General features: G+C 45.9%; 1 protein-coding gene across 1 annotated transcript in view; it reads left to right on the forward strand.

Moving 5' to 3' along the window:
• The window catches only part of EMILIN3 (elastin microfibril interfacer 3), a 38,508-nt gene extending 12,517 nt beyond the window's left edge, over positions 1-25,991 (forward strand). The window contains exons 3-4 of the mRNA XM_029613133.1: positions 14,478-14,737; positions 23,729-25,991. Coding sequence (XP_029468993.1) covers positions 14,478-14,737; positions 23,729-25,629 — 2,161 coding nt within the window. The 3' untranslated portion in view covers positions 25,630-25,991. The remainder of the gene's footprint in view (positions 1-14,477; positions 14,738-23,728) is intronic.
• The last annotated feature ends 553 nt before the right edge of the window (positions 25,992-26,544 follow it).

Raw genomic sequence — 26,544 nt, forward strand, 5'->3', positions numbered from 1 at the left:
CACTGATTTTCTCCCATTTTTATTTGTTATAATTCCCAGGAAAAAATGCAATAAAAGCAGAAAACTAAGGTCCCTAACAATATATTAGCAAAAGCAAAGGTATCCTAACCTGCAAAGAATCCATTATTGACTGCAGGAGGAATGCATGAAGACTAGGAGGGGAACCACAAAACAAGCATCTAATCACGCTCATCAGCCTTTTTATTTCAAGCCCTAGTGATGTGCAATATATATTATTTGTATAGCTTCATCCGTGTTATCTAATGCTCTATAAGACAATTTGCATGGGTTTAACGTACCTGCTTCAAAGAGCTTCCCATTTTCATTTACCCAGGAAAGTAAGGATGTCGATATTCAAAAGCCATGATGATGATAAGTGGCAAATGTGGCATATTCAGCCATTTATCTGGCTAAATTATAGCCGGATAAGTAGCTATAATTTATCTGGAAGAAAAGAGAGCTTTCTGGGGAGTGGTTAATTTATCTGGCTAACCTAGCCAAATGTTGGGTATATCTAACTAGAATAGACGAATAATTTTAGACCTGCTTCTGAGCTAGAGGCAGTGCTGGAAACGTAAACTTAATATAAGATAGAGCCGCACGGAGGTGCCAGGAGCAGGGCCTGTCCCTTACTCACAGAAAATAGCTAGAAGTATCGGGAGGTGGGGAATCAGGAAGATTGAAGGAAGGGGGGTATGCCATGATCTTTAAATCATTGCGGGGTCATAGGTGGGAGGGGGCAGCATGGCGAAAAAACTGTTAAAGAGTTGTCAAAAAAGAAAAACACCGGGGCAGGTGCCTTGGGGGACATTTTTAAGCATTTGGGGTGAGATGGGCACGGCCCGACTGGTCCTTGATATGGTATTTTGGGAGGGAAGGAGGGAATGATTCACTGGCTTATTTATTTATTTTTTGCTTTTTGTTAATGACAGCGCTAGCACGATATCTGGCCACACAAGGCTGGATAATTTCAAAATCTAACTGGTTAGGTTTTAAAGTTATCCGGATACATGTAGCTGGATAACTCTAAGCAAGTATATTCAGTGGGACATTTATTCCCTGAATACACGCTCCCCCCTCATCGAATTCATCGCTAATAACATTGACATTGACTCCCCCACCATTATTCTCGGCGATTTTTATCTACACGTTGACTATCCCTCCTTCCCCCAATTGCGAAGCCTTCCTAACTTCTCTGGATGCCATGGGCTTCAAACAAATTATCGACAGTCCGACTCACAAAGCTGGACACACTCTTGACTTAATCTTCGTAAACTCCCTCATCCACCTACCTGAACCCCCCAACTGCACCATGGTTCCCTGGACCGACCACTCTATAATAAATTCAACTCTCTCCATAAACAAAAACCCCACCTCTCCCCCTATTCACAACACCTTCATTCAATACAGAAACCCATGCAACAAAGAAGACTCATTGCCTCATTTACATCTGCCCTAATTGAACTAGACAGCTCAAACCTTGACAATGCCCTTTCCACATGGACCAATATCAACACTAACATCGCCAACAAAATCTGCCCTCTCATATCCAAACAAATAAATCCTGACCACCAAAACAAAAAAACCCTGGTACACCCCTGAACTCAAAAACCTCGAACGCAACCTAAGGAACACTGAAAAGAAATGGCAGAAACATCCCTCACCATCCTTAGTTGCCACCTACAAATTCACCCTTCACAACTATAGAAATACTATACTGAAAACCAAATGTGATTTCTACGCCCTTAAAATACATAACTTTCAATATAATGCCAAAGTTCTCTTCTCATATGTATCTGAGATCACTAAATCTTCCCCATCCCCCATATCTGACTCTGAATCCAAAATTAAATGCAAAATTCTTGCCAAATACTTCAATGACAAAATCACTAACCTCATGATGAATCTTCCCCCCAACCCCAATACAAACCCCCTATAAATCCCCATACAATCATCAACTCCTTCGATACCATCTCTGCTTCTGAAACTGAATCCCTCATAAAGAAAATAAAACCTGCAGCCCACCCAGCTGATCCCATTCCTTCCAACTCCCTTAAATTGAACTCCAACATCCTAGCCAAACCCATAGCTGACATCATTAACTCCTCCCTCAATCAAGGAATTGTCCCTGACACTTTGAAATACGCTATAGTCAAATCTATTTTTAAAAAACCCAGCCTAAATCCCTCCGAACCTGCCAACTTCAGACCTATTTCCAATCTCCCTTTCCTAGCAAAACTCCTACAGAAGGTTGTCAACACCTAACTCTCTGAACACCTCGAGAAACATAACATTCTTTTTCCCTCACAATTTGGGTTCCGTAAATACTTTAGCACCAAAACCCTGCTCCTCTCCCTCTTTGACACCATCATCAAAGGTCTTGACAACAGCCAATCCTACATTCTAGCCTTACTCGACATTTCCTCAGCCTTCGACACCATTAGCCAAAAAATTCTATTATGCAGACTAACTGAAATTGGCTTCTCTGGCTCTGCCCTCAATTGGTTCAAATCTTAACTAGACAACAGATTCTACAAAGTGAAACTAGGAAACTACGAATCTAATCCCATCAAATTAACCCGTGGTGTCTTACAAGGATCTTCCTTATCCTCCACCCTCTTCAATATCTACATGTTGCCACTCTGCTGACTCCTGTCTGATCTTGGTCTCACCCATTTCATATACGCGGACGACGTCCAAATTCTCATTCCCATCACTGAATCTATCCCCAAATCCCTCCAAATCTGGGAAAACTGTCTATCTTCAATTAATCATCTCCCATCAAATTTAAACCTTGCCCTCAATACCTCTAAAACGGAACTCTTTCTCATTTCTCACAACCAAACTACCAATCCTCTCACTGATCCCATCCCCAATTCCCCATCTCCCCACATATTACATCAGGTAAGAGACCTTGGCGTCATACTTGACTGCAATTTTAACCTCAAAAAAATGTATTAGCGCCACTATGAAAGATTGTTATTACAAACTACATGTTCTCAAAAAACTCCAATCCCTCCTTCACCTCAATGACTACCGCACTGTCCTCCAAGCAGTAATCTTCTCCAAATTCAATTACTGTAACTCCCTCCTACTAGGCCTCCCTGCCTCTTCCCTCAAACCCCTTCAAATGCTTCAAAATGGCATGGCTAGAATTCTCACCAACACCCGCAAATTCGATCATATCACCCCCCATCCTAAAAGACCTCCATTGGCTCCCTATCTCCTTCAGAATCCTATTTAAGACTCTCATAATAATTCACAAAACTCTTCACAACCCAAATATGCATTGGCTAAACAACTCTCTATACTTCCAAACCCCCACCAGACACACCAGATCAGCTTACACTGGCACCTTACATATCCCCCCTCCTAAACTCACGCACCTCATTTCCACCAGAGACAGAGCATTTTCCATTGCTGGCCCCTCTCACTGGAACTCAATGCCCCCCCAACTTACGTCTTGAGCCCTGCCCTCAGAAATTTAAAAAAAAATTAAAGACTTGGCTCTTCAAGCAGGCCTTTACTTAACCCCTCGCCATCTCCATATTGCTAACACGCGATCACAATCATCTGTACATAATCCCTTTCTGAGTTATTATTATATTGATTCTGTTATATTGTTACTACTGTTTCCCCTTTCCTTGCCTATCCTTCCTCCACTATCTTTTTTAAACTCTAAGATTATAACTATCTACTTGATGCCATATTATACAACCAGTTATTTTGTTTAATGTAGTTTCTACTCCTTCTTTTTCCCCTTTCTTCCTCTTTATCCATTCTGTGTAAACCAATGTGATGTACATACGAACTTCGGTATATAAAAGCTTTAAATAAATAAATAAATAAATATTTTTCTACCCTTAAGAGAAACCTGGGGTAACCTGCACGGCACAGCAAACACTACAATAAGAAGCTTGCTGGGCAGACTGGATGGATCATTTGGTCCTTTTTTGCCATCATTACTATGTTTTATGTTAAGAGACTCAGAACGGTTTACAACACATTTATAAATACAATAATTACATCAGCATAGCAATATAATACATTGCATCAGCATAAAATACATCAAAACTACGTCAATTTCATCAAGAAAGTATAACAATAAATACCATAAAATAACCCAAGTAAATAACCCAGCCAGTTCTCCTAAAAGCCCACCCTTTTGAACCCCCTTCTCTCACGTCTGAACTGTGAAGCCCTGTTAGCAGGATTATAGATATGCATAAGAAGTTAACATAATATATTGAGACTGAAAAAGACATCCATAAAACAATGAATCCAAATACCCAAATCATTCATTAACAACAGTTCAATATGGTTACCACACATTATCTTATTCTTACAAGAAATGGTCAAGCTGTCATTCTCCCAGCATCACTGGTTAGCTTCTAAGACAGTGTGCTCTGAGTGTTACGTGCCTCGTACACTAAGCAGAGGTGCAATTTTGGAATTCTGATATTGATTTCCCATGAATCTAATGGCTTCCTTCCTGCCTTTTGCGCAGTAAAATTATTTTTTGTAGCAAAGAGTTAGAGAAGGCAGTGACAGAAAAATATTGAGGGTAAAGTGGAGGGAAGGAGAAACAATGGGGAAAAACATGCCTGAAATTAAGGTTTTTGGAGCCAGCCAGAAATTAGTAAAAGAGGAGGTACAAAGAAGACTAAATAATGAGAATGAGGAACGTATCCAGCGGTGAAATAGAAAAAGGACTGAATAGCTTACATTGCAGTCTTTCAATAATCATTTTGAAAAAGAATGTTCTCACAGAAAATGCATGAATTTTCACAGACCTTAAGCAAAGCAACTCAACGACTAGTTTTAAAATTTGTTATCATCCTGACTGTGCCTTACACTCCAACTCTCATCAGGACACTCTCCAGTTTGGGGACTGGGATCACATTCCTTTCCTCCTTGCCGATCCCAAGAGTAGAATCCAAAGAAATAACTTCAGGAATCGTCCGGGTTCGTGAACCAGAAAATCCCAGACTAATTCTCACTCACCCAGGCATGCAGGGCACTGCGACATTTATTCTGAGCTCACATTTCTCTGTTCCGTCAACAATGCACTGTGTGCAACAAGAACAAGGAGGCAGGATAGATCCACGAGAGAGGATACAGTTCCCCCTCTATATATCCACTCAAGAAACCTCCTCCACATCCCAGGGGGGGTGATGCACAAGACCTGCTTGTTTTCGGTGTTCAGGCTACTGTAAAATATTTACCCAGCAGTCATGATCAGCTCTCTCTTTTGACTGTGCTCGTGGTAAAAGCAAGCAGTCTCTGGAGGTGAAATCTCAGGTGAGATCGAGAGAACAGCGGGAACCCCGTTGTCACCGGCATTAGCTGTTAGCTGTAGCTCATGACCCCGATTGCTACCAGCAAGATCCGGCCAAGCTTCCATGGAGGGTTTTGTCTGTCGGCGTGACTAGTTATACTGGCTCTACTTCCATGCCTGCACCCTGCCTTGAAGACGGTGCCAATAATTCCAACCGAGTCAGTGCCTGCTATAAAAAGAAAAGGAATTAAGAGGCTCCTGTGGCTTGCAGCGGTAACTGTGTCCAAACATAAACAATGAAATGAGGGCGGGGGAGGGGGGGGTGTTTAGGGTTATTTGAGGATTTTTCCTATCCCTCAATAGTTATGGTTTTAATTGAATGTCTGTTGCAGAAATTAAGTAGTGGTAAACCAAAGATGCTGTGCCCTTACCACTGTTCCCAGTAAACTGGGTGGAGAGAACGGAGTGGGACATCAATCACTGGTTTGCAGCTAGTGAAGAGCTAGTCAGAAGGAAAAGTCCCCTTTTTCTGCCCTGGCGTCCTCTCCCAAACTCATCTGGGCAACATCCAAGAACTGCCACTAACCGTGCATTAGTTCTGCCGGGATATGCTAAAACAGCCTCCCGGCACCTTTTCAAGGGGCTCTGCCATCTCCCACAGCTATCAGGGCTGCCGCTGCAGCAGCTCACCCCCTCTTCCCAGGCCCTGATTTCACTAGGCTGGGTAGGCCCATGTCTCATAGGGTGGCCAACTCACCCCAGGTCGACCAAGCAGGCTACTTTCAATCCTGATTTTGCCCCATTGCACACACAGAGTTACAGCTCTGATTATCAAAGCGAAATCAGTGGGACAATCAGAACTACAACTCCATGCATGCAGTGGGGCAAAACCAGGATAGATTCAGCCTGTTTAGTCGACCTGCAGTTAGTTGGAAATCCTAAGTGCTGCAGTGAAAGAGATGGCCTTCTCTTATGTGCCATTCAATCTTAAACACTGGCATCCCATCAGATCCACGCCCTTAAAGACGCAGGAGCGGGCCAACAGTATTATAGCACTGTACAATCGCCACAACCCATCCCTGCGTCTTTAAGAGGGCGGGTCCGATGAGATGTTGCTGCTAAGGCTGAGCAGCACTTACCAGACAGAGGGCTGTCCCATGGATAATGGAGGGCTCCTTTCACTGTGTTGTATCCTTGGAGAAGCCCTCTCTTCCATGCCATCACATCCATGGGGGACCCCTCTTCCCTATGGGGTAGAGATGCAAACCAGCTATGTCTGACTCTGTTTCAGACCTTGATTCTGGTTCCAGGTTCCCCACTGTCGGCTGGCGCCATGGGGCAGGTTCGGTTCCCCAGAGCCATTCCTGCTGAACAAGAAAAGCTGGAGCTAGCAGCCCAGAGGCAGAGAGAGATCAGAGCTTGAAATGAATGTTGTTCTTCTTGTTAGTAGAAAAACAATTCACTTTCTCCTTGTTGACCTAGCAGCAGTGCTCAGGTGAGAGCTTTTGGCCTGGCTCAAATCTGCACACTCAGGAGGTGAGTGCAGCCCTGAGGAAAGGGGAAAGGGGAAGGAGGAGTGAGGAAGGTGCAATCCGTGGCCAGGAACCTGCGTGTGACTGGCCCTCCAGAAATCTTATACAAATGGCATTACGCCTGGATTTCTTCATTTACCCTGACCGGTGCACTCCATCAGTCAGTTGCAGAGGTGGAGAACTGACTCAGGTGGCAGGCACACCCTATCCTGCCAGTTGGCAAAACGAAGCAAGGCCTGCACATAACATTTCTCCCGGCTTTCCCTGCGGACAGATCACCTGAGATTAGCACAGCCAGTTGGCCTGTGATTTTTTACAAATGCTTGCGGGGACAACCAGCGGAAATGCTGATCACTTCGCTGGCGTGTGTGAGATGGGTCCCTGCCAGCGTGTGGTGATGCTTGGATGTTGCATGCTGGTCTGGTGTCTTCTCCCCCAGATTTATGCAGGGCCTGAGAAGAGCTGCTTTTGCTGAAAGCCCGGGAGAAGATAAGGTGAAGCTGAAGGAGGATGAGAGGGAAAGAGAGAGAGGTGCTGAGGAGTGCTGAGAGGCTTCCTCAGGCCCAGAACAATTACAAAGTGGAGAGATGGATATTGGGGGTATAAGAGTGGTGGATGGGAGAGATGGAGTCTGGTGGGGAGGGAGAGGTGGAGGGGAGAGATTGAGAGGTGAGAGAGGGTCTGCGCAAGAGAGACTTAAAGGAGAGTTGGAGCACTACGAGCTGACTTTTTTTTTAGGGTAGAGAAAGGAGAGCTCAGATCACTGGGAAGAGGTGAAAGAAGGGGGTGCTAGGAGTGGGAGAGAGAAGGCAGGGGAAGGAGGCAACTGAAAGGAGAAATAGGGGCATCAGGAGGAGAGGAAGAGGGAATGCTTGAGGAGGGAGAGGGGAAAGAAGGGGCAGTGGGAGGAAAAGAGAGAAAAGGAGCTCTAGGAATAGGGGAGGGAGGTAGCATTGAGAGGAGGGAGAGAAGGAACACTAGGAAAGACCTGGAGACGAGGGGCATTGGCAAGTGAGAAATCTTAGGTGTGGGAGAAAGGGAACAATGAGAAGAGAGAAGAGACAGGGGTATTGGGAGGAGGAAGAGAGAGAGCACTGGGATGATGGGGTCAGAGGTGGGGACAAATGAAGGTTGGGAGAGGCAGCTGGAGCGAAAAATGAGCTTGAGGGATGAGGAGAGCGAAAGAGAGGAAGGATAGAGGAGTGAAAATATGGTGTGAAATGCAAAGGAAGAAGAAAGTGAAGAGGTTGTGATGGAGGGAAGAGAGGGAGAGAAACAGAAGGGAAAAGAGATGGGAAGAAGAAGTGACATGAAAGTGATATTATAGGTGTCAGAGACAGTTGGAGAGGAGGGAGAGATGGAAAAATGGGAAGAGAGAGACACATAGGAAAAAGGAGACCCAGGAAACAGAATCAGGAAAAGCCAAACAAGGCAGACGCAGAGAAGAGATGGAAAACAGTGTGTTGAGAAAAAACAGGAATAGCTAAGATAGAAAAGAGATATTATTCTCATTTCACATCAGATTGTGATCTTTGTTTTTAATTTAAGTTTACAATTATTGTGCTGTCGATGCCAGCATTTTTCTAGTTTTTTTTAAATACCAAAGTGTCACTGCGCTGTGCTTGTTTGTTCTTTGCTCCACTATTTAGCAAACGCTGTTATTGACTTCAGGGGAGGGGGGCTGTGGGCATCCTGTAACTTTTTCTCACTCCCGTACCTGCTCCTTCCTCCCCTCTTTCTGTAGCCAGCTGTCAGAATTCGGGCCCTGTATTTCGGCAGTGCTGCATTGCATAAGAGACTGACCTCTCCGGGGTTCCATTTCCATTTTTGTTTGCATGTTTCTGTTCGCAGTTTGTGATTCCTCATTCGGTATTTGATGAGACCAAGCTGGTGAGAGGTATGCTGCCAGTGTGCACTGTGCAGGGATCTGTAGCAGGCTGCTCTGTTCTGTTTTGCCAGTAGAGAGTGCATTGGTGTTCCAGCACCTGTTGTAATTTTTTAAATGCCGTCCTTTCATAGGTAGGATTGTTGCTGCTTGAATCCTGGGAGTTAAGTGTTGTGCTATGGTAGATTTGCTGCCTAGGGAGCCAACAAACTGACAGCTTGTCCCTGTGCTCCAAGTACAATTCCTTGCTATCCCACTGGCAAGCTGCATGGCAGTGGTGCAGAATGATGAAAGGGGCCGTGCAGTGTGGGTGGGCGTGACATTGGAAATATCATTTTGACTTGCCTCTTTCACAGTTAGTTTGCCTCTTTAAATACGTCTGTCTGGAGGTCGCAGCCATGACCCTAATGATCTGCTGTGCTGAGTTTCCCTTGTAACTTTTTACCACTTGACATTGAGGGACAGGGGCAGACTGACCATTCGCGCAATAGGGCACTGCCCAAGGGCCCACAGCACTCTCCCCTAGCCTCGGGTGGGTGCTTAGGGGCCAGTGACCCTTATTGCCTGGGGGCACAGGTCACCATCAGTCCGTCCCAGCTGAGGGAAATAGAGATGTGAGTGCTTTAAATGGTCAGACGAGGGGAAGCAAGCGGTGGATCCAGGACCTTTGGGGGAGAAGTGGAAGGGAAGTGTGGAAGTTACAGGGAGGGAATGAGTGCGTGGTGTTTGGGCAGGGGAGGGAGAAAGGAAGTAGAAGAGGTTGTAGAAAATCTAGCTGAGTTTCTGAACTTTTTTATCAGCATAAAAAAAAGCACTGGGCATTAGTGAGCCCAACAAACTCAAGTTGCTATCAAAAGGTAACCGAGATGGTTTCTCGGTGACCAATGAACCTATAATGAGTGGTTACAGATGAAGAGCTGTAGTTTGTATCAGCCTAAGAGACCATTCCACAGCTACGCCTGGAGCTACAGACACATGTGGCAGTGGCGAGGTCTTCAGTGGACCTTCAGCCACATCTAAACTGAGGCTGGCGCTGGCAGGTTCCCACCTTAATGAAGAGTGGATGACGCAGTGACTTGGCACATGGCCACAGAGTCATGAACCATAAGTAGTTTTAGTCTAGCATTCACAGCCAAAATCTTCACCCCATATGACTTTGATGTGTTGTGAAACTCTTTGGGCCTAATACTGAGGAAGTTGGTGTGCAAATGAAACAGACACGAGACATAAAAAGTGTTGATTTTCAGTCAGGTTGCTGACCGGGAACCTTTTGGAGCTGCAGCAGACTGCTTCCTCTTCCCTACTGCAACTGGAGTTGAAGGTGGTGACCACAGCAGGCATTGAAGCAGCTCCTTTATTTATTTATTTATTTATTTATTTATTTATTTTAAAGAAAATCCCCACTATAAAATCTGTATTACCCCATTTACCACCTGGAAGTTGATATCGAGGGAGTACAGCAGGGAAGTTTGCAATGTCTGGGCTGTACCCTTCTTTTGGTAAAGTATTGTAATGTAGTTTCTAGTACGCTCAGTTCCTCCCAAATGCTAAACTCGCTAGACTAACTATTAGAAAGAACAATAATAAGACTTCTCTTTCATTCCAGGTGAGCCAGGCTTTTTGGTGGTAGTTCCTCTCTCCCCTATATTAGTGTTCTTGTGTAAATGCATGGAGTCACCTCTGGATGCAAAATTTCAAGTAATTCACTTTCATTAATTTTCCCTCCCTCGGTCCAAAACCTAGAAATGTTTGTTAGCTGTTTCTTATTTCTTATAGCTATTTCTTATTGCAGGCTGACAGGGCACCCATTCTTTCCATATTGACAGGAACTCTTCGGTACTTTCTAAGCAAGCCTCCCAGGGCCGTTGCTCTTTCTATGCTTCCACAGTTGAATGTTTGATGCACAATTCGTTTCAGTTTGCAGTCCCAGTCCTGCCTGCATTAAGAGTAAGGTTCATCTAAGTCATTCATTTGCTTTTGATCTATAGCAGCAAAAGGTATTTACGAAGTAATCCATTCCCTTATTAGGTAAAGGCTGGGGAAGGGGGAAGGAGAGAGACTGGGGAGGCTGTGTGTCAGGTAGACTTCATTTTCCAGGGTTCACTCACTGGGTAGATTTAGAACACACTATGTACTGCCACCTAGTGCTCACAAATGTTAAATAGAAAGAATTTTTTTTTCTTTTGCTTTATTTTATTTCAGTTGTTATTTTACTCCTGTCCTGTTCTGGTTGCTTCCCTAAACAGATGTAGTTTTTAAGGTAATCAAAGCATACAAATTAACCTGGATGTTAGCAAAGCATGTATGCAAATAGGTCTCGTGCACAATTGTGGTAGCTATCCTGACAATTAAGCCATTGTGTCCCAACCCTCTCCTGGGAGCACACCTAGCCAGTCGGGCTTTCAGGATTTCCACAATGAAAACATTTGCTGAAATGTGATGTCAATGTATTTTAGGTGTTTTTAATGAATTATGCATATTAACTGTCTGCTGCCTTGGGTGATTGTTTTACTAAATCAAGGAGATGGGTTATAGATATGTTAAATACATAAATATTCATTATGGATATCCTGAAAACATGTCTGGCTAGGCGTGCCTCCAAGAGAGAGGTTGGGAATGGGAAACACTGAACTAGGCTTGTTTTGGGGCCATGAGGATCGCCATTCAGACCACTAAAAAGAAGACCAAAGCTACTGCATACGATAAAGGCAGAGAATTCAAGTGGTAAAAAAGCACTCAAATTGTCATATAAAGCCCACTGGGACAACTTTCATTATTTAGAGTAGTCGTTCTCAACCCACTCCTCGGGGCACACCTAGCCAGTTAGGTTTTCAGGATATCCACAAGGAATATGCTTGAGATAGATTTGCGTGCAATGGAGGCAGTGCATGCAAGTCTGTCTTCTGCATATTCTTTGTCGATATCCTGAAAATCTGACTGGCTAGGTGTGTCCCGAGGAGTGGGCGGAGAATCCCTGAGCTAGAGAAACACAAATATTTACGTTCATAATAGGACTCACATCTGCACATCATCGGTAATTTTAGTTTGCCTTTCCAAATAGTGTTGAAGGTGGCTTACAGCATTATCAATAATTCAGGTACAAGAAATCCTGACCCCCAAAGAGCTTACAACCTAAGTGGGTACCTGAGGCAACAGGAGATAAAGTGACCTGCCCAAGATCATAAGGATTGTCAGGGGAGGACATGGGATTTGGACCTTGGTTTCCTTGGTGCCCAGCCCTTTGCTTTAACCACCAGGCCAGCCCTAATCCTGTTAAAAGTTATTTTTCAGTGTCTGCAGTTGTAGTCACAAAGCCCAGATTTTTTATGCAGGTTACATCACACTGCGGAAATGTCAGGCAATTGTACTAAGAGCGCAACAGTTTGCAAGCTACTTTCCAGCAGAGGGCTTTCTGTATGTCTTCCTATCAGCCCCGGCCTGGATGGCATTTCGGCACAAAGCACTCGATTCACAGGGAAATCCTTTCCTCCTGAAGAAGCTGCAGACATGCTGGGTACTTGTTTTATGTACAAACCACATCCAAAAGTTCTCATGAAGCAAAACCGCCATGAGAAATATAAAGAATGGTGTTTCTCTGTATGATGAAGGTTCTGCCCATCTGTTTCATGTGCTCGTTTCAGCTGCACAGTATTTGAGCGTTTTTTTTTTTTTCCTCCTGCTGTTTTGGGTTCCAGCTCAGTGGGAACAAGGGGCTAGATACAGTATGCCCATGAACTGTCATTCGCAGCTCCCCAGGGAATGTTTACCCCTTGCTTTATATCTCTCTCCCAACTTACTTTTGTCCCCTTATTGCAGGGATGGTCCTGAGCAGGAGCCATGCACCAGGGCTCCCCCGGTATCCTGCAGTTATGGGGAAAGGCCACATCGTTGCATGATGGCTGGGACTCCCTCTTCCCTGGGGCTGTGAGCACTGCCCCTCTGCAGCATTCCCAGCCCCGGGTATCACAGAGAGTAGAAGATCTGAGCCAGGAATCAAACCCAGAAGCACTGCCACTCAGTCATTGGTCTGGCCCATTTGAGTCCTTTTTTTCACCTCTTTCCTCTCTGACGACCAGAGTTGACAGCCACTGATTTAATCTCTGCCGTACATTTCTCTTGCAGTACTATAATATGTAAACAGAGTAGGTATTGGGAGCACCTAAGCAATAATTTTGCCATTATCAGATGCTTAATCGCAGTTTGTTGTCAAATCCAAATCTTTCCGTCTCAAGGGAGCTGCCATTTGCACAAGGCCTGTCCTGGCACTTCAGTCTGTGTTACTGTCCCCGAGTCACTCGTCGTCACACACCCCAGTCCAGTCTCTCTCCTGGACATGATGGAGGTGCATTGGCAGTGTTTTGTAGAGGAAGGAGGAATATTGCAGACTGGACTGAGGGATGCTGGCAGAGCTGTCTTGGGTCATGGTAGTGCATTAAGGTCAAATAGCAAAAATCTGTACACATCAAGCACACAGGTTCCCACTGGAACATGTTACTTGTTGGGATGAAGGCGATCATAAGGTGCAGTCTGTGACATGGAGTGACCATGGTCAGTGAGCATGGGGAAGCCAGAAGTTCTGGACATTAGCCTTGCTGGTTTTCGTGGCTGGGTGGATTCTTCCAAAGCTTGGTGCTATCACAAGGAGGGTGGACTTGAGTGTTTGATTAAATATTGGTCCTGTAGGAATGAAAGAGGACGATAATAAGGCTTGAAATGCTCCCCAAGTAGAGGTAGCGGAAGCCGGTACATTAACTGATTCTGGGCATCTTTAGGACTGATATATTTATATTTATTTATTATTTTTATATACCAACATTCGATCTGAGATATCACATCGGTTTACATTTAGGTACTGTAGGTATTTCCCTATCCCCAGAGGGCTCACAATCTAAGTTTTTGTACCTGAGGCAATGAAGGGTAAAGTGACTTGCCCAAGGTCACAAGGAGCGACAACGGGACTCGAACGCTGGTCTCCTGCTCTAACCACTAGGCTATTCCTCCTAGAGGGCAGTGGTAGGAAAAGGGCTGAAGGATGTGCTCAATGTTCTTTGTCACTTTTATGCAAGCCGCCTTGCACCTACCTTTATGAAAAGGCATAATATCAAATGTTTATGCATAAATCAGTTTAAAAAAAAAGAGGGTGGGAGGGGGTCTTGATATTGGCTTGCATATGGTGTTGTATTGTATTGTATGGTGAAAGAACCTCAGCTGGGCCGATTGGATGGGCCAAGCTCGTCTTTTATTTTGTTCTGCTGTCATTCACTACATTGTCAGATCAGCACTGAGACATGTCAGCAGTGAAGAGAGACTTGCCGGCACGGTATCGCCATTGAATGCCCATCCTTATCCCCACAAGAGTTCACCTGCTTTTCCAAAGCAGTGCAGTCAGTACAGCTTCCAATTAAGAAGTCCTGTAGGATTCGTTAGTAAAACGAACAGTTGGTTTACCGGCTTTAAAAAAAAAAAAGTTCATGACAAAATTGCAGGTAGTTTCATCAAGAACATTTTTATCTAGTCTAATTAGCATAACAATTGCACAAGCCTGTTAAAAATATGGGCACCTTCAGGAGGGTACAGGATGCTGATGTTTTGAAAGAACACTGAATTGTTTTCTTTCAGTTTCATTCAGACAGTACACTCAGACAGTAGTGACCAGAATTATATTCTTCTTTCAGGCATTTCCATTGCTAGTTGTTTTTGATTTATATATATCTATATATATATATTTTTATTTTTTTTTGCAGATTCTAATTCCTTTCTTTTTTCCCTTCGTATTCATAAGGTATCGGACTCTTTACAGACCAAAGTATGCAATTGGCTACAAGATAGTGACAGGCCTGGAGTGGAGGTGCTGTCCTGGTTTCTCCGGAGAAGGATGTCACGAAGTTCCTACACAGCAGCCAGGGCTTCTGTCACATTTCCCCAGCCCCAAGGTTCCTCCAGGTTCAAAAGTGTTTCCTGGCCCGAGGGTACCCCCTCCTCATCCGAAACTGCACCCTGACCCATTCCCAGGGCCACAGAGTCCACCAAAGAGCAACTATGGTAAGTCCACAGCAAGACATAAGAGTGTATAGTAATTGTAATGGCATAATTACTGCATGAACGTTAAAGGCAAAGAGATCAGGAGATTTCTACAACTCCAAATGAAACGTTGAGGAGCAATGGAGACTAGAAAAGAAGACTAATGTCCACAACCAATGATATGTAAAAATCTACATGATCACCATACTCATTGTAACGGGTTTGTTCAGGGAGATTAGGCCTGACCGCTTCAGGGTTATTAATATTCTCCAAGGACAGCAGGATGTTAGTCCTCACACATGGGTGTCATCATCAGATGGAGCCCAATGTGGAAAACTTATGTCAAAGTTTCTAGAAGCTTTGACTAGGCACACTGAGCATGCCCACATGTCCTATACCACACGCCCTATACCATGCATCCACGTGGGGTCCCTCTTCAGTCTCTTTTTTTCCACGGAGCTGTCAGCATCGCGGTTTGATTGAGCTCTAAAACTTTGGCTTTTTGCCTGGTGAAAAACTTCTTTTTTGCGGTTTTTCGCTGTCTCTCTTCAAAAGTCCATCACCGGGTCTCTCTCAGTACCTTCCCGTAGTGTCCCCAGTCAGGGTTTTCGGCATTCAGGTAAGTTTCCTTTCGCGGTCGTTCCCTCCCCCCGTGGTGGTGATGCCTCAGTACCCATTCTTCATTGATGCTCGCTGCCATTGTTTCAGACTTTTTATTTCTTTTGATAGGAATAGGTTGGGCGTTGCCAAACTGTCACTATCCGATTGGCTAGCAGATTGCATCTCCTTCTGTTGTGCCCAGGTGGGACTGCATCATGGGGGTCATGTCAAGGTTCATTCTGACAGAGCCATGGCAGCATCGGTGGCTCACTTGCTAGCAGTTCCCATGGAAGAGCTCTGCAAAGCTGCGACATGGAGTTCTCTCCACACATTCATATCCCATTACTGACTGGATAGAGACGGCCAACGAGACAGTAGGTTCAGCCCATCTGTCCTCAGGAACCTGTTCGAAGTGTACAACCCAAGTCTCCCAATCTAGGGCCCTTTGTTTGGGTTCAGGCTGTCTCCCCTCTGTTACCAACAGCACTGGTGTTGTGCCCATTGGCTCCTGTTAGGGGTCTGTTGGTCCCCTTTTGTGTTGGGGAGCAGCCTGTAGCTATTTATTCACCCATGTGTGAGGACTACCATCCTGCTTGTCCTAGAAGAAAGCAGAGTTGCTTATCCGTAACAGGTGATCTCCAAGGACAGCAGGATGTCAGTCACCACGAAACCCGCCTGTCATCCCATGAAGTTGGGTTTCTCCTATTTTTTTTATTGTTTTGTTTTATTTTTTCATAATTCTTTGCTAAGAGACTGAAGAGGGACCCCGTGTGGATGCATGGTATAGGGCATGTGGGCATGTTCAATGAGCCTAGTCAAAGTTTCTAGAAACTTTGACATAAGTTTTCTGCATCGGGCTCCATTTGATGATGTCACCCATATGTGAGGACTAACATCCAGCTGTCCTTGGAGAACACCTGTTACAGGTAAGCAACTCTGTTTTTGTGGTCGATTAGTTGTTGTAGTGAACTAGGTGCTGAATCCCTCACTGAAGAGGGCTGACCACAACCCTCTGTGGATGGCAAATAACTCCTTTTTTTTAAAAACATAAATAGGACATTTCTCGCCTTAACAGCGACTGTTTTGTTCAATGGAAACCGACCTGATTTGATATGTGTATCGAGAATGTCGGTATATAAAAATTCTAAATAATAAATAAATAAATCTCTCTCTAACAGATAAACCAGATCCCTGTTAAAGGCAGGCTGAAAACAAGTAGTCATTTTATTTTTATTTATTGTCATTTATAGTTCACCAATCCAAATAAGGTGTAACGGTTTTTATTATTTTCAGTCAACAAAAACAAAAACAAACAACAAGCCAGAGGTGAGTTGGTTCTGCACCCACCCCAGGCAGACTTTACAAGCAAGAACTAGCAGTAACAAACCCCCCACCCCCCAAATTCCCCGGGAACAACATCCACAAAGGGTCCAATCATCTGCAGGGCAATGCAGTCCACAATGCTCACAAGGCATCAAGGAGGGCCCGGGCCGATCAGTCAAGCATTGAGAAGCAAACTTCGAGTGCGATGCGGAAGGGTCTGGATGTACAGCTGCCACACCGAAAGAAAACGTCGTCTAGCAGTGGGGGAGCAACGGGCCATCATATTCTCCATGGTCATCAGGGAGTGAAGGCCGTTCCGCCATGCCCAGTAAGATGGGTCCTCCGTCGACCGCCATTTGGAGAGGATGATTTTCTTACCTACAAGACAAGCCTTCGCCACAAACAAGCGTGAGCCAAGATCTCGGATGCGAATGGGCGATATACAACCAAATAAGAGCCACAGGGGGGTAATGGGGATAACTACATTTAATAGGTCAGCCAGATAAGCTGCAATACGCCCCCAAAACCGTTTAATCGGGGGGCAGGTCCAGAAAACATGCGACAAGGTGCCCAAAGCATGACCACACCGAGGGCACCCCGCCCCAGAGACCAGTTTAAAATGATAAGCCATCTGGGGAGCTATGTACGCCCGACACAAAAATTTATATTGCATGTCCCTATAATATTGGTTAACCGAGATCCTGGCTACACGGCGAAAACACACCTGAAGAATAGTCTGGGTAAGGGCAAAATCACCATCATTGGTCCAACGGGTTGCCAACAGTACAAACATGGCTCCCTCCCCTACCATGCGCAACTGTGTGTAATATTGGGACAAGGATGGGGTCTTTCGGCCCTCCAAGCGAAACAGCCGTTTCATGGATTGGAAAGTAGCGGGGTCCGTACGTGTCTCCGGAATGGACCGTAGGTAGTGCGACAATTGCAAGTAAGGGAAAGTTTGAACCGGCCCCAACCCATAGGTTTCCCTAACCTCTTGGAATGTGAAGATCTGCCCCTCTGTGTGAAACAAATGACCTAAATAAGTGACCCCATTCTCCTGCCACGTCCGAAAGGCCCCAGAATGCATTCCGGGTGTAAACTCCGCGTTACCCCTAACCGGGAGTAGGTAGGCACAGTAGGGGGAAATACTCAACCGCCTCGCAACCCGCCACCAGGTCAGTCGGAGGGGGCGAACCAAGGGCGTGGTCAGCAGGAATGAGGGGAGTTTAGCCGAAGGTGCCTGTAACACATAGGCGGGCGTAAAGGGGGCCTGTAAAGCCCTCTCCGCGATGATGGAGGTAAAGGTCCCCGAGTCTAATAACCAGTCCCGAAGAACCCGCAGATTGCACGCCAAATTATACAGACCCAGGTCAGGAACCCCGAGACCCCCCCGTCCCCACCTGGCCTGTAACCAGGACAGGGGGACACGCGACTTCCCCCCCCGCCAAAAAAATTTCCGCATCTGAGTCTCCAGATAACGTAAGTCCTTCCGTTTAAGAAGGATGGGAACATTTTGAAGGAAGTACAACCACTTAGGGAGCATACACATTTTAAAAAGATTAATCCGACCACTAAGTGAGAGCGGTAAGTTCTTCCAGCGGAGTAGACTGTCGGCCGTACTCCGCAAAAGCCCCGGGACATTAGCCTGGTAAATCTGATCAGGATCCGCAGGAATGTACACCCCCAGATACCGGAGAGGACCCGGAGCCCAATGTAACGGGAAATCCCCAGGCCAAGTGGTCGAAATCGACGCCGGGTAAGCCAGCACCGAGGATTTATGTGCATTCATCTGGAGGCCCGAAAAAGTTCCAAACAATTCAATCAGAGAGAGAAGGCGCGGAACAGACTCATGGGGCTTCGTAACAAGGACAAGCAGATCATCAGCAAAGGCCACTCCCTTAAAAATCCGAGAGCCAAAGCGGACTCCCCGTATTCCCCTCTCCCGGTGCAATGCCAACAAAAAAGGTTCCAATTGCAAGATAAACAACAGCGGGGACAGAGGGCAGCCCTGGCGCGTCCCCCGTGTCACCTGAAACGCGTCAGATCTACTGCCATTCAAAAGGATCACAGCCCTAGGGTCGGCGTACAGGAGACGTACAGCGTGAAGGAAAAAGCCGCCAAATCCCATCTGCTCCAATAATTGGAAGAGGTATCGCCACTCCACCCGGTCAAACGCCTTTTCCGCGTCAAAACTAATGACCAGGTGTGGCTCCTCCAACTGGCGGCATATGGTCATTGCCGTCAGCACTCGCCTAACATTTGCCAAAGCGTAGCGCTGGCGGACAAAGCCCACCTGATGGTCGCCAATTAAGGTGGGTAGGATTGTGGCTAGTCGATCTGCCAAGATTTTTGCTAAGAGTTTGTGGTCTAAATTTAAAAGGGAGATTGGGCGGTACGACCCCGGTAAGAGTAAGTCCCTCCCGGGCTTAGGTAAAAGGGTAATGAACGCCATATTCTCCCCTTCCGGAAAAGAGCCCCGGGAAACCAGATCCGAAAACCCCGCGGCCAGAGGGCCCGCTATCTGGTCTTTCATAGTTTTGAAAAATTCCGCCGTATAACCATCCGGCCCCGGTGCCCTGAAATCATGCAATTGTTGGATGGCTAAGAGAACATCCTGGGAGGTGATAGGCTGGTTAAGGGTGTCCCTCTGAACCGCCGTCAGCCTAGGCAAAGGTAAGGCCGAGCAAAACCGCTCACCCTCCGCTCCACCCCCGTCCTCCGAGGAGTACAGGGTGGCATAAAAGGAGCGAAATCCTTGAAGGATTAATTTGGTATCACTAACGACCTCAGTAGGGGAGACCCGCAACGCCGGGACAAAGCGACTCGGACGCGCCGACCTGATCAAATTAGCCATCAATTTGCCAGCCTTGTCACTGTACTGATAGAGTTGGAATCGGTAGTACATATAACTCTTCGTTGCCCGCTGGTGAAGCAGGGAGTTAAGCGCCATCTGAAGCGTACGAAAGGCAAAGGGAGTGGTCGTATTATCATTCCGCGCCAAGGACAGTCTCGCCTTTTGCAACTGGGTAGTGAGGGCCATGATCTGCTTGTCCCGCATCTTCCGGTAATGCGCCACATAAGATATTATTTCCCCACGTAAAACCGCCTTAGCGGTATACCAAAAGAGGGAGGGTTGCTGGGCATGAGCTTGATTATTAGCCACAAAGTCCGCCCATTTGCTGCGTAAACAATCCTGAAACTTTTTATCGTGAGCTAAATAGTACGGGTAACGCCAGCTGAGACAACCCCGCCCCCCAACAGTCAAACATAAATCGAGCCAAACTGGGGCGTGATCAGAAATAACGATATTATCTATACCCGCTTCCTGCACACAAGAAAAAGCATGACTGCTGATCAAAAAATAATCCAACCGCGCAAAAGAGGAATGCGCCCTGGAGACGTGAGTAAAATCCTTCTCCATGGGGTGTAACACGCGCCAAGCATCCAGAACATGCAAGGATTGTTCCAAAAAGTGAGGGCCCTTCCCCATAAAGCGTTCCGGTTGCCGAGTCACGGAGGCATCCAGCGCCGCATCCCGGATGGTGTTAAAGTCCCCACCCAAGAGCAAAGTCGCGTGCAGGTAAGGAAGAAGATGGGCATAGAGAGCAGCATAAAAGGCAGTATTATAGACATTCGGGGCATAAACATTGCACAGCACAACAGATTTACCATAAAGCTCAGTGACCAAAATAATGTATCTGCCTAAGGGATCAACAATTTCCTTAACAATTTTTATAGGGAGACTTTTATGAAGTAAAATGGCCACTCCCGCAGATTTGGTGGACCCCTCGGCACTGTACACCGCACCCACCCAATCCCTCCGCAATTTCCTATGTTCCAGAGAAGTTAGATGTGTCTCCTGCAGGAAGGCCACAACAGTGGATTTCCGCTTAAGCCACGAAAAAATTTTAGTGCGCTTAATCGGCGAGTGTAGCCCACAAACATTCCAAGACACAAATCTAGTGGGTAAAGTCATTGCAGCACTCCAAGGAGGAGAGAACCGGGCTGTAAACCAATCATCCTGTGAGGAGGCCCTCCCAGCTGAGACCTCCCCACAGTGTGAGAACGTGAACCCCTGCAGGCAAAACGAATACACGCGTAAAGTGCCACACGTGTTCCCGGAGAAAAACCAACCCCCCCACCAACCCGTACCCTCCCCCTACCCCGCCAACCCAACCCACCCCCCCAAGCCCAACCCCGAAGGTCCCTCCCCCCCCTCCCCCGACCTAGTAACGGCCGGTCATCCATGAAATCTCGTAAAGAGATAGGAGTACACGATCTGATGTGTTCCTACCCACACCCCTTAGAAGGTCTTCCGCCCCCAGCGGCCCCAATCCCCACCAAAGGCCGTCATCCAAGGATCCCTGAAGAGCCACATAATACAAAGCAACCCCCCCCCCTCCAAACAGACAACCCAGCCGACAAAATGAAGGCTAGGCCGCACAATAATTCAACCAATGTGGTCCACCGGAAGCTAGGCCTCCAAAGCATCTCCCATGGGACCCATCCCCTGGCCCCCATGCTCTCGGCAAGAGAGAGTACAACAAGCATAACAGTATATTTAAAAAAAACAACCAAAATGACAGGCAAAAACAGGAGGGCTCCGGCTAGAAGGACACTCGCCGCCCTTAGTCCTTGAAACTGGTCAGTCCATGGGTAAAACACACAAAAAACAAAAACAAAAAAAAAACCACAACCCCCGATTACGAAGAAAAAAAAGAAATCGCACCACGGGGGAGCCGGCAGGCATCGCCACCTTAAAAAAGAAAAAAAAAACCTTAGTCCTCCAGGTAAAAAAAACTTGCACATTGGCGCCAAGCGCAATGAAGAACTCAGTCAAACTGGGGAAAATCGTCGGGCGTCCATGGGTGTCCAGCGGGCCACGTGAGAGGGCTCAAAGCTTGGTATCCAAGAGAAAAAAAACCACACTCCTCAAGTGTCCATACGATCCACAAAATCACGGGCCAAGGGTGCAGTATCAAAGTTGTGGGCCCGTCCCGCCACCCAGATCCTCAAACGGGCGGGGAATAGCAGGGCAAACTTGACTCCTTTATTATGGAGAGTAGTGCAGATGTCAGCAAAGCCCCGCCGGGCCTCCGAGACCGCAGTGGAAAAATCTTGAAAGATGCGGATGCGGTGGGTCTGGTATTGCAGGTCCCGTTTAGCGCGGGAAGCACACCAATCCAAATAAAATCTCAGCAGAATGCAATAATAAGACAATGCACCAGTTAAAATAAATCAATTACATAATATTCACAGATATTTACAGGAGAAATACAGTCCAGTCCACAGGTAACTTCGCAATAATTGTGTGTTTCAACAAGATAAGGAGAGAGAAGCAATTAAGTTCAGCTTTACTTCTCCATCAATTATACTTCTTGGTGAAACTAAAAATCACATATTCAGACTCAGTCCAATTAGAGGTAGTTACAGCAGTGTATGCTGAAGTCCCTACCACCATGAGCTGTTGGGGTCTCTTCTCTGACTTAACATAGAAACATAGAAATGACGGCAGAAAAGGACCAAATGATCCACCCAGTCTACCAGTCTACCCAGTATGCTTCTGCCGGTGTCTGCTGCACTGTATAGGTTATTCCATGCTTATTAGTTTCCCAGACTGAAAAAGTCAGAGCCCTCTGATGCTATTTGAATCCAATTTCCCTTAACCCTTGCCGTAGAAGCAGAGAACAATGTTGGAACTGCATCAAAAGTATGAGGCTTAGTGATTAAGGGTAGTAAAAGCCGCATCAGCAAGTTACCCCCATGTTTATTTGTTCCCCAAATCGTCTGAATCCAATTCCCCTTTTCCCACTGCCGTTGAAGCAGAGAAGTTCCATTAATCTCAGTATTTCCAGCTTTAAAGGGTCTAAATCCCACTTAGATCCCACAGCATATTTACTCACAGCTCTCATACACAAGATACCAAGAGTGGCTCCTGGAGGAAATAAGTATATTCCTTGTAGGGGCACAGGCTCAGACTAGGAGTGAGGTGTGGGGCTGGAATCTTCCATGATTTCTTTGAAGCTAACTTGCAGGCCGATACAGTACAGTGCGCTCCGTCTTAGACGCACGTTTTCCCTTATCCCTTATTCAGTAAGGGGCGGAAAACGCGCGTCTAACCCGCGGCACCTAATAGCGCCCTCAACATGCAAATGCATGTTGATGGCCCTATTAGGTATTCCCGCACGATACAGAAAGTAAAATGTGCAGCCAAGCCGCACATTTTACTTTCAGAAATTAGCGCCTACCCAAAGGTAGGCGCTAGTTTCTGCCGGCACTGGGAAAGTGCACAGAAAAGCAGTAAAAACTGCTTTTCTGTGCATCCTCCTACTTAATATCATGGCGATATTAAGTCGGCGGTCCGGAAGGGTAAAAAAAGTAAAAAAAAAAAAAAGAAAAAAAATTTAAAATGGGCCGGCAGCTGTCGGGTCGAAAACCGGACGCTCAATTTTGCCGGCGTCCGGTTTCCGAGCCGTGGCTGTCAGCGGGCTCGAGAACAGACGCCGGCAAAATTGAGCGTTGGCTGTCAAATCCGCTGACAGCCGCCGCTCCGGGCTAAAAGGAGGCGCTATGGACCCGCTAGTGTCCCTAGCGCCTCCTTTTGCCTGTTTCTACCGCACCACCTAATTTAAATACTGAATCGCACGCACCGGCGAGTGGCCAGTGCGCGCGCCGGGAGAGCGGGCATTCGTCCGCTCTCCCGCGGACTTTACTGAATCGGTCTGCTAGAGAGATGTCATCTCTATGGCTCTCTCCTGTAGGACTGAAACAGGAAGTTAGAATTGAGATCTGTAGTCTCTACTCTCCAGTACTTACAAGGGATTTCTCAAACTACTTAAACAGGGACATAAAGATATATACATAATCCAAGGTTCCCAAACATATGAGAACCTATATTCTAGGGGTCCCCAAAATTAATGGGGCACCTGGTTCCACTGCAAAAGGGTTACATTATGAAAACAAAATAAATCACAACAGGTTGTTTCCTTTGATATCAGATGCAAATGAAACCAGCATGTGCAGAAGAAACTAGAGATTGAATCATAAAACTCATTAGCAAACTTTTTTTTTTTGTATTATTCTGAATAGGTAGAAAATTGCCTGGTGTTTTTGGAGACAGATTAGATCATTTGGAAGAGGAGGTAAGACGCCTCTCCCAGTCCTACGACAGCCTATATACCATGGTGAATGGTCTGGGAGACCACCTCCGGCATGCTATCCAGGAGGACACCAATAAGATGATTAGCACCTTGATGAACACCCCAAGTGTGCCAGACTCCTCTGTTGGCTTTGGCATTATTCCAGATGGGATAGTGGATGCTCCCGAGAAAGCTGATATTACCTTCCACAGGGTTGGAGACATCATGGGAAAAGTTACTGAAGTGAGTGATGTGCTAAAAACCAAAACAGAATTGCTAGATGAGGTTCATGGTATGGTCCTGGACCATGATGGACGAATCAAGCACCTCTTGGAAGCTGCCAAGCCTTCTCCTTTGACATCGATTGATATCCTTGAAGAGTATATTGAAAGCAAGTTAGCTAATGTAAAGGCTGAGATACTAGATGGGTTTGAGAAAAAGTTGCTAAACATACAGAGCACATGTGATTTTCGTATCAAAGAAGTGCAACAGCAGTGTGAGGAAGAAAAAGCTGCAAATTTGCGGCTCCAGCAGTCTTTGGATGGCAAGGAACTGCAAATCAAAAAGGATATATCCCACCTGGAGAGCCAGATTCACGGTCTGACGGTGATTGAGAGCTGCTGCAGCAATATCAACTATCTTACTGAACGACTAGACAATTTGGAGAAAAACCTGCATGACCTCACTGAGACTCAGAAGAACCAGCAATCCAGACTGCATAGTGAACTGCCCCAGATTTCTTCAGTTACCCTTGAGAATTTCTTTAATGGCCGTTTGGAAGATATTGAGGCAAAGATCAATGCAACTGAGCGGGAAATGGATGGTCGCTGCCATGAAATTGAGGATGGCATGAGAGGACTGGTGGGTTTAGAGGTAGATGGCATCAAAATCTCATTGGAAGATAAAATAAGGACCTTGGAAGATAGGTTCCTGACCATTGTTGGGGACCTCAGCAACATCAGCATGCCAGTGACTATGGATGGTGCTGTAATGCCTTTGCTTGAGAATGAGATTGCGGCCATAAAGAAACAAACCACTGAGGGCATAGATGTACTACAGAGCAGACTGACTATACTGGAGAATCTGTGTTCTCAGTGCTGTACCACCAGTTCTAGTGTTGTAGAAAATTTCAGAACGGATATCGAAGACTGCCAGACTAAAAGCCAGGACCTGCTCCTGAAACTTGATGTCAACTCGGATCTCCTGAAGAAACTCAATTCTACTGTCCTGGAAATCCAAAGACGGATTGAAGAAGAAGAAGCAAATTTACTTCAGGGTGAAATCACTTTGCTTAAAATTAATCTCAACACTGTCAGAAAGTCACTTACTGGCCTGAAAGACTCAGTCAATCAGTATTCTGACACAGTCCTACACATCAATTCTTCCTTTGATGAGCATGAGCGCAAGATATATGATGAGGTTCACTCCATCCAAGAGAAAATCCAGGATCAGGGCTCTCGACTCTTATTTAGTAACAGACATGTCCTTGACCTCAAAGGGGATCTAGAGAAACTGAAAACCCGAATCTTGAATGACCTAGGCAACTGTAAGCACCTTGCACATGATCTCCAAAAGGATGTCTTCCAGTTTGACAGCCGAGTGGCCCAAGTGGAGAACATGTGTGGCAAACTTGGGGCAGTGACTGGAAGCCTGGATCTCATCAAAGACGAGTTAGAGAAGCACACAGGAGGTCTGTGGGGATACATGGACCACATGAATGGGACTCTGGCAGCCCACTCTCAGGAAATCACTGCACTGAAGGACAACTTACTTGATTGCCAAGCCAAAGTCATAGAGATCAGTGAACAGTTCAGTGTCTTGCCAGGGTCATCACAAGATAAGAAACATTAGCATGAGTTAAAAATCCTGCAGAACAGACATTAACTTATATGAAAAAAGAGACTGCAATGTGATAGTTTTTTTTTTTTAAATATAAATTAAAGCTGCTATAATTTCTTAATCCATTTTTTATTTACTTTTTTTGCTAAAACATGAAATTCATATTGATTGAAATTGCCTGTTTCCCATTACAGTTGTGTAATTCTCTTATTGACTTGTAGAGCTGTGCAGCACAGGCACCTCTGAGGAGGACGAACCATTCAGTGTTTGTGCTGGTGCTTTGGTTCTGAACAACAAAATAAATTCTGTTTGAATATTGGAAGAAATTTACTTCTTCCTAACTGTGGGTTACAGTAAACCACAAAGTGGGCAATACATCAGTGGGGGGGGGGGGGGGGGGGGGGAACAAACTGGTCCACAGTGCTCTGAGGATAGTAAGTAAAGAAAAATGTCGCCACGTACCCGAAATATGCTCCCTTGTCCCGGTTCGCGAGGCTTTCTTCATTAGCAGATGGAGAGGAATTCTTTGGACAGGGGGTATTTGCACTGCTCATGACTCATGCACTAGCGTGAAGAGACTTTGTATCATGAACCTAAGTTACCAAACTTACCCCATGGTCCCCCGTACACACCGCAAATGCAGATTCTGCAGGTGGCCATCAAATTCCTTTTCTGGCTGTGCCTGCCCAATCATGTTCAGCATCTCTGACACGGGCCAGGCATGACAGCACCACTGCGGGACTCGGGAGGGAGGAAGAGTTTGGGCTTCTACCAGCACTTCCTTCACAGAGAATCTCTAGCAAAAAAAACAGCAGCGGCTGGTAAGACAGCGGCTACGTAAAGCTGGGACACCTTAGCCTGGGTGTCAGATGCAAGTATAAGAGATGAAAAAAACCCAAAAAACCATTGAGTGCTTCACTCTTCCTG

Source organism: Rhinatrema bivittatum, chromosome 8 (assembly GCF_901001135.1).
Source record: "Rhinatrema bivittatum chromosome 8, aRhiBiv1.1, whole genome shotgun sequence".
NCBI lineage: Eukaryota > Metazoa > Chordata > Amphibia > Gymnophiona > Rhinatrematidae > Rhinatrema > Rhinatrema bivittatum.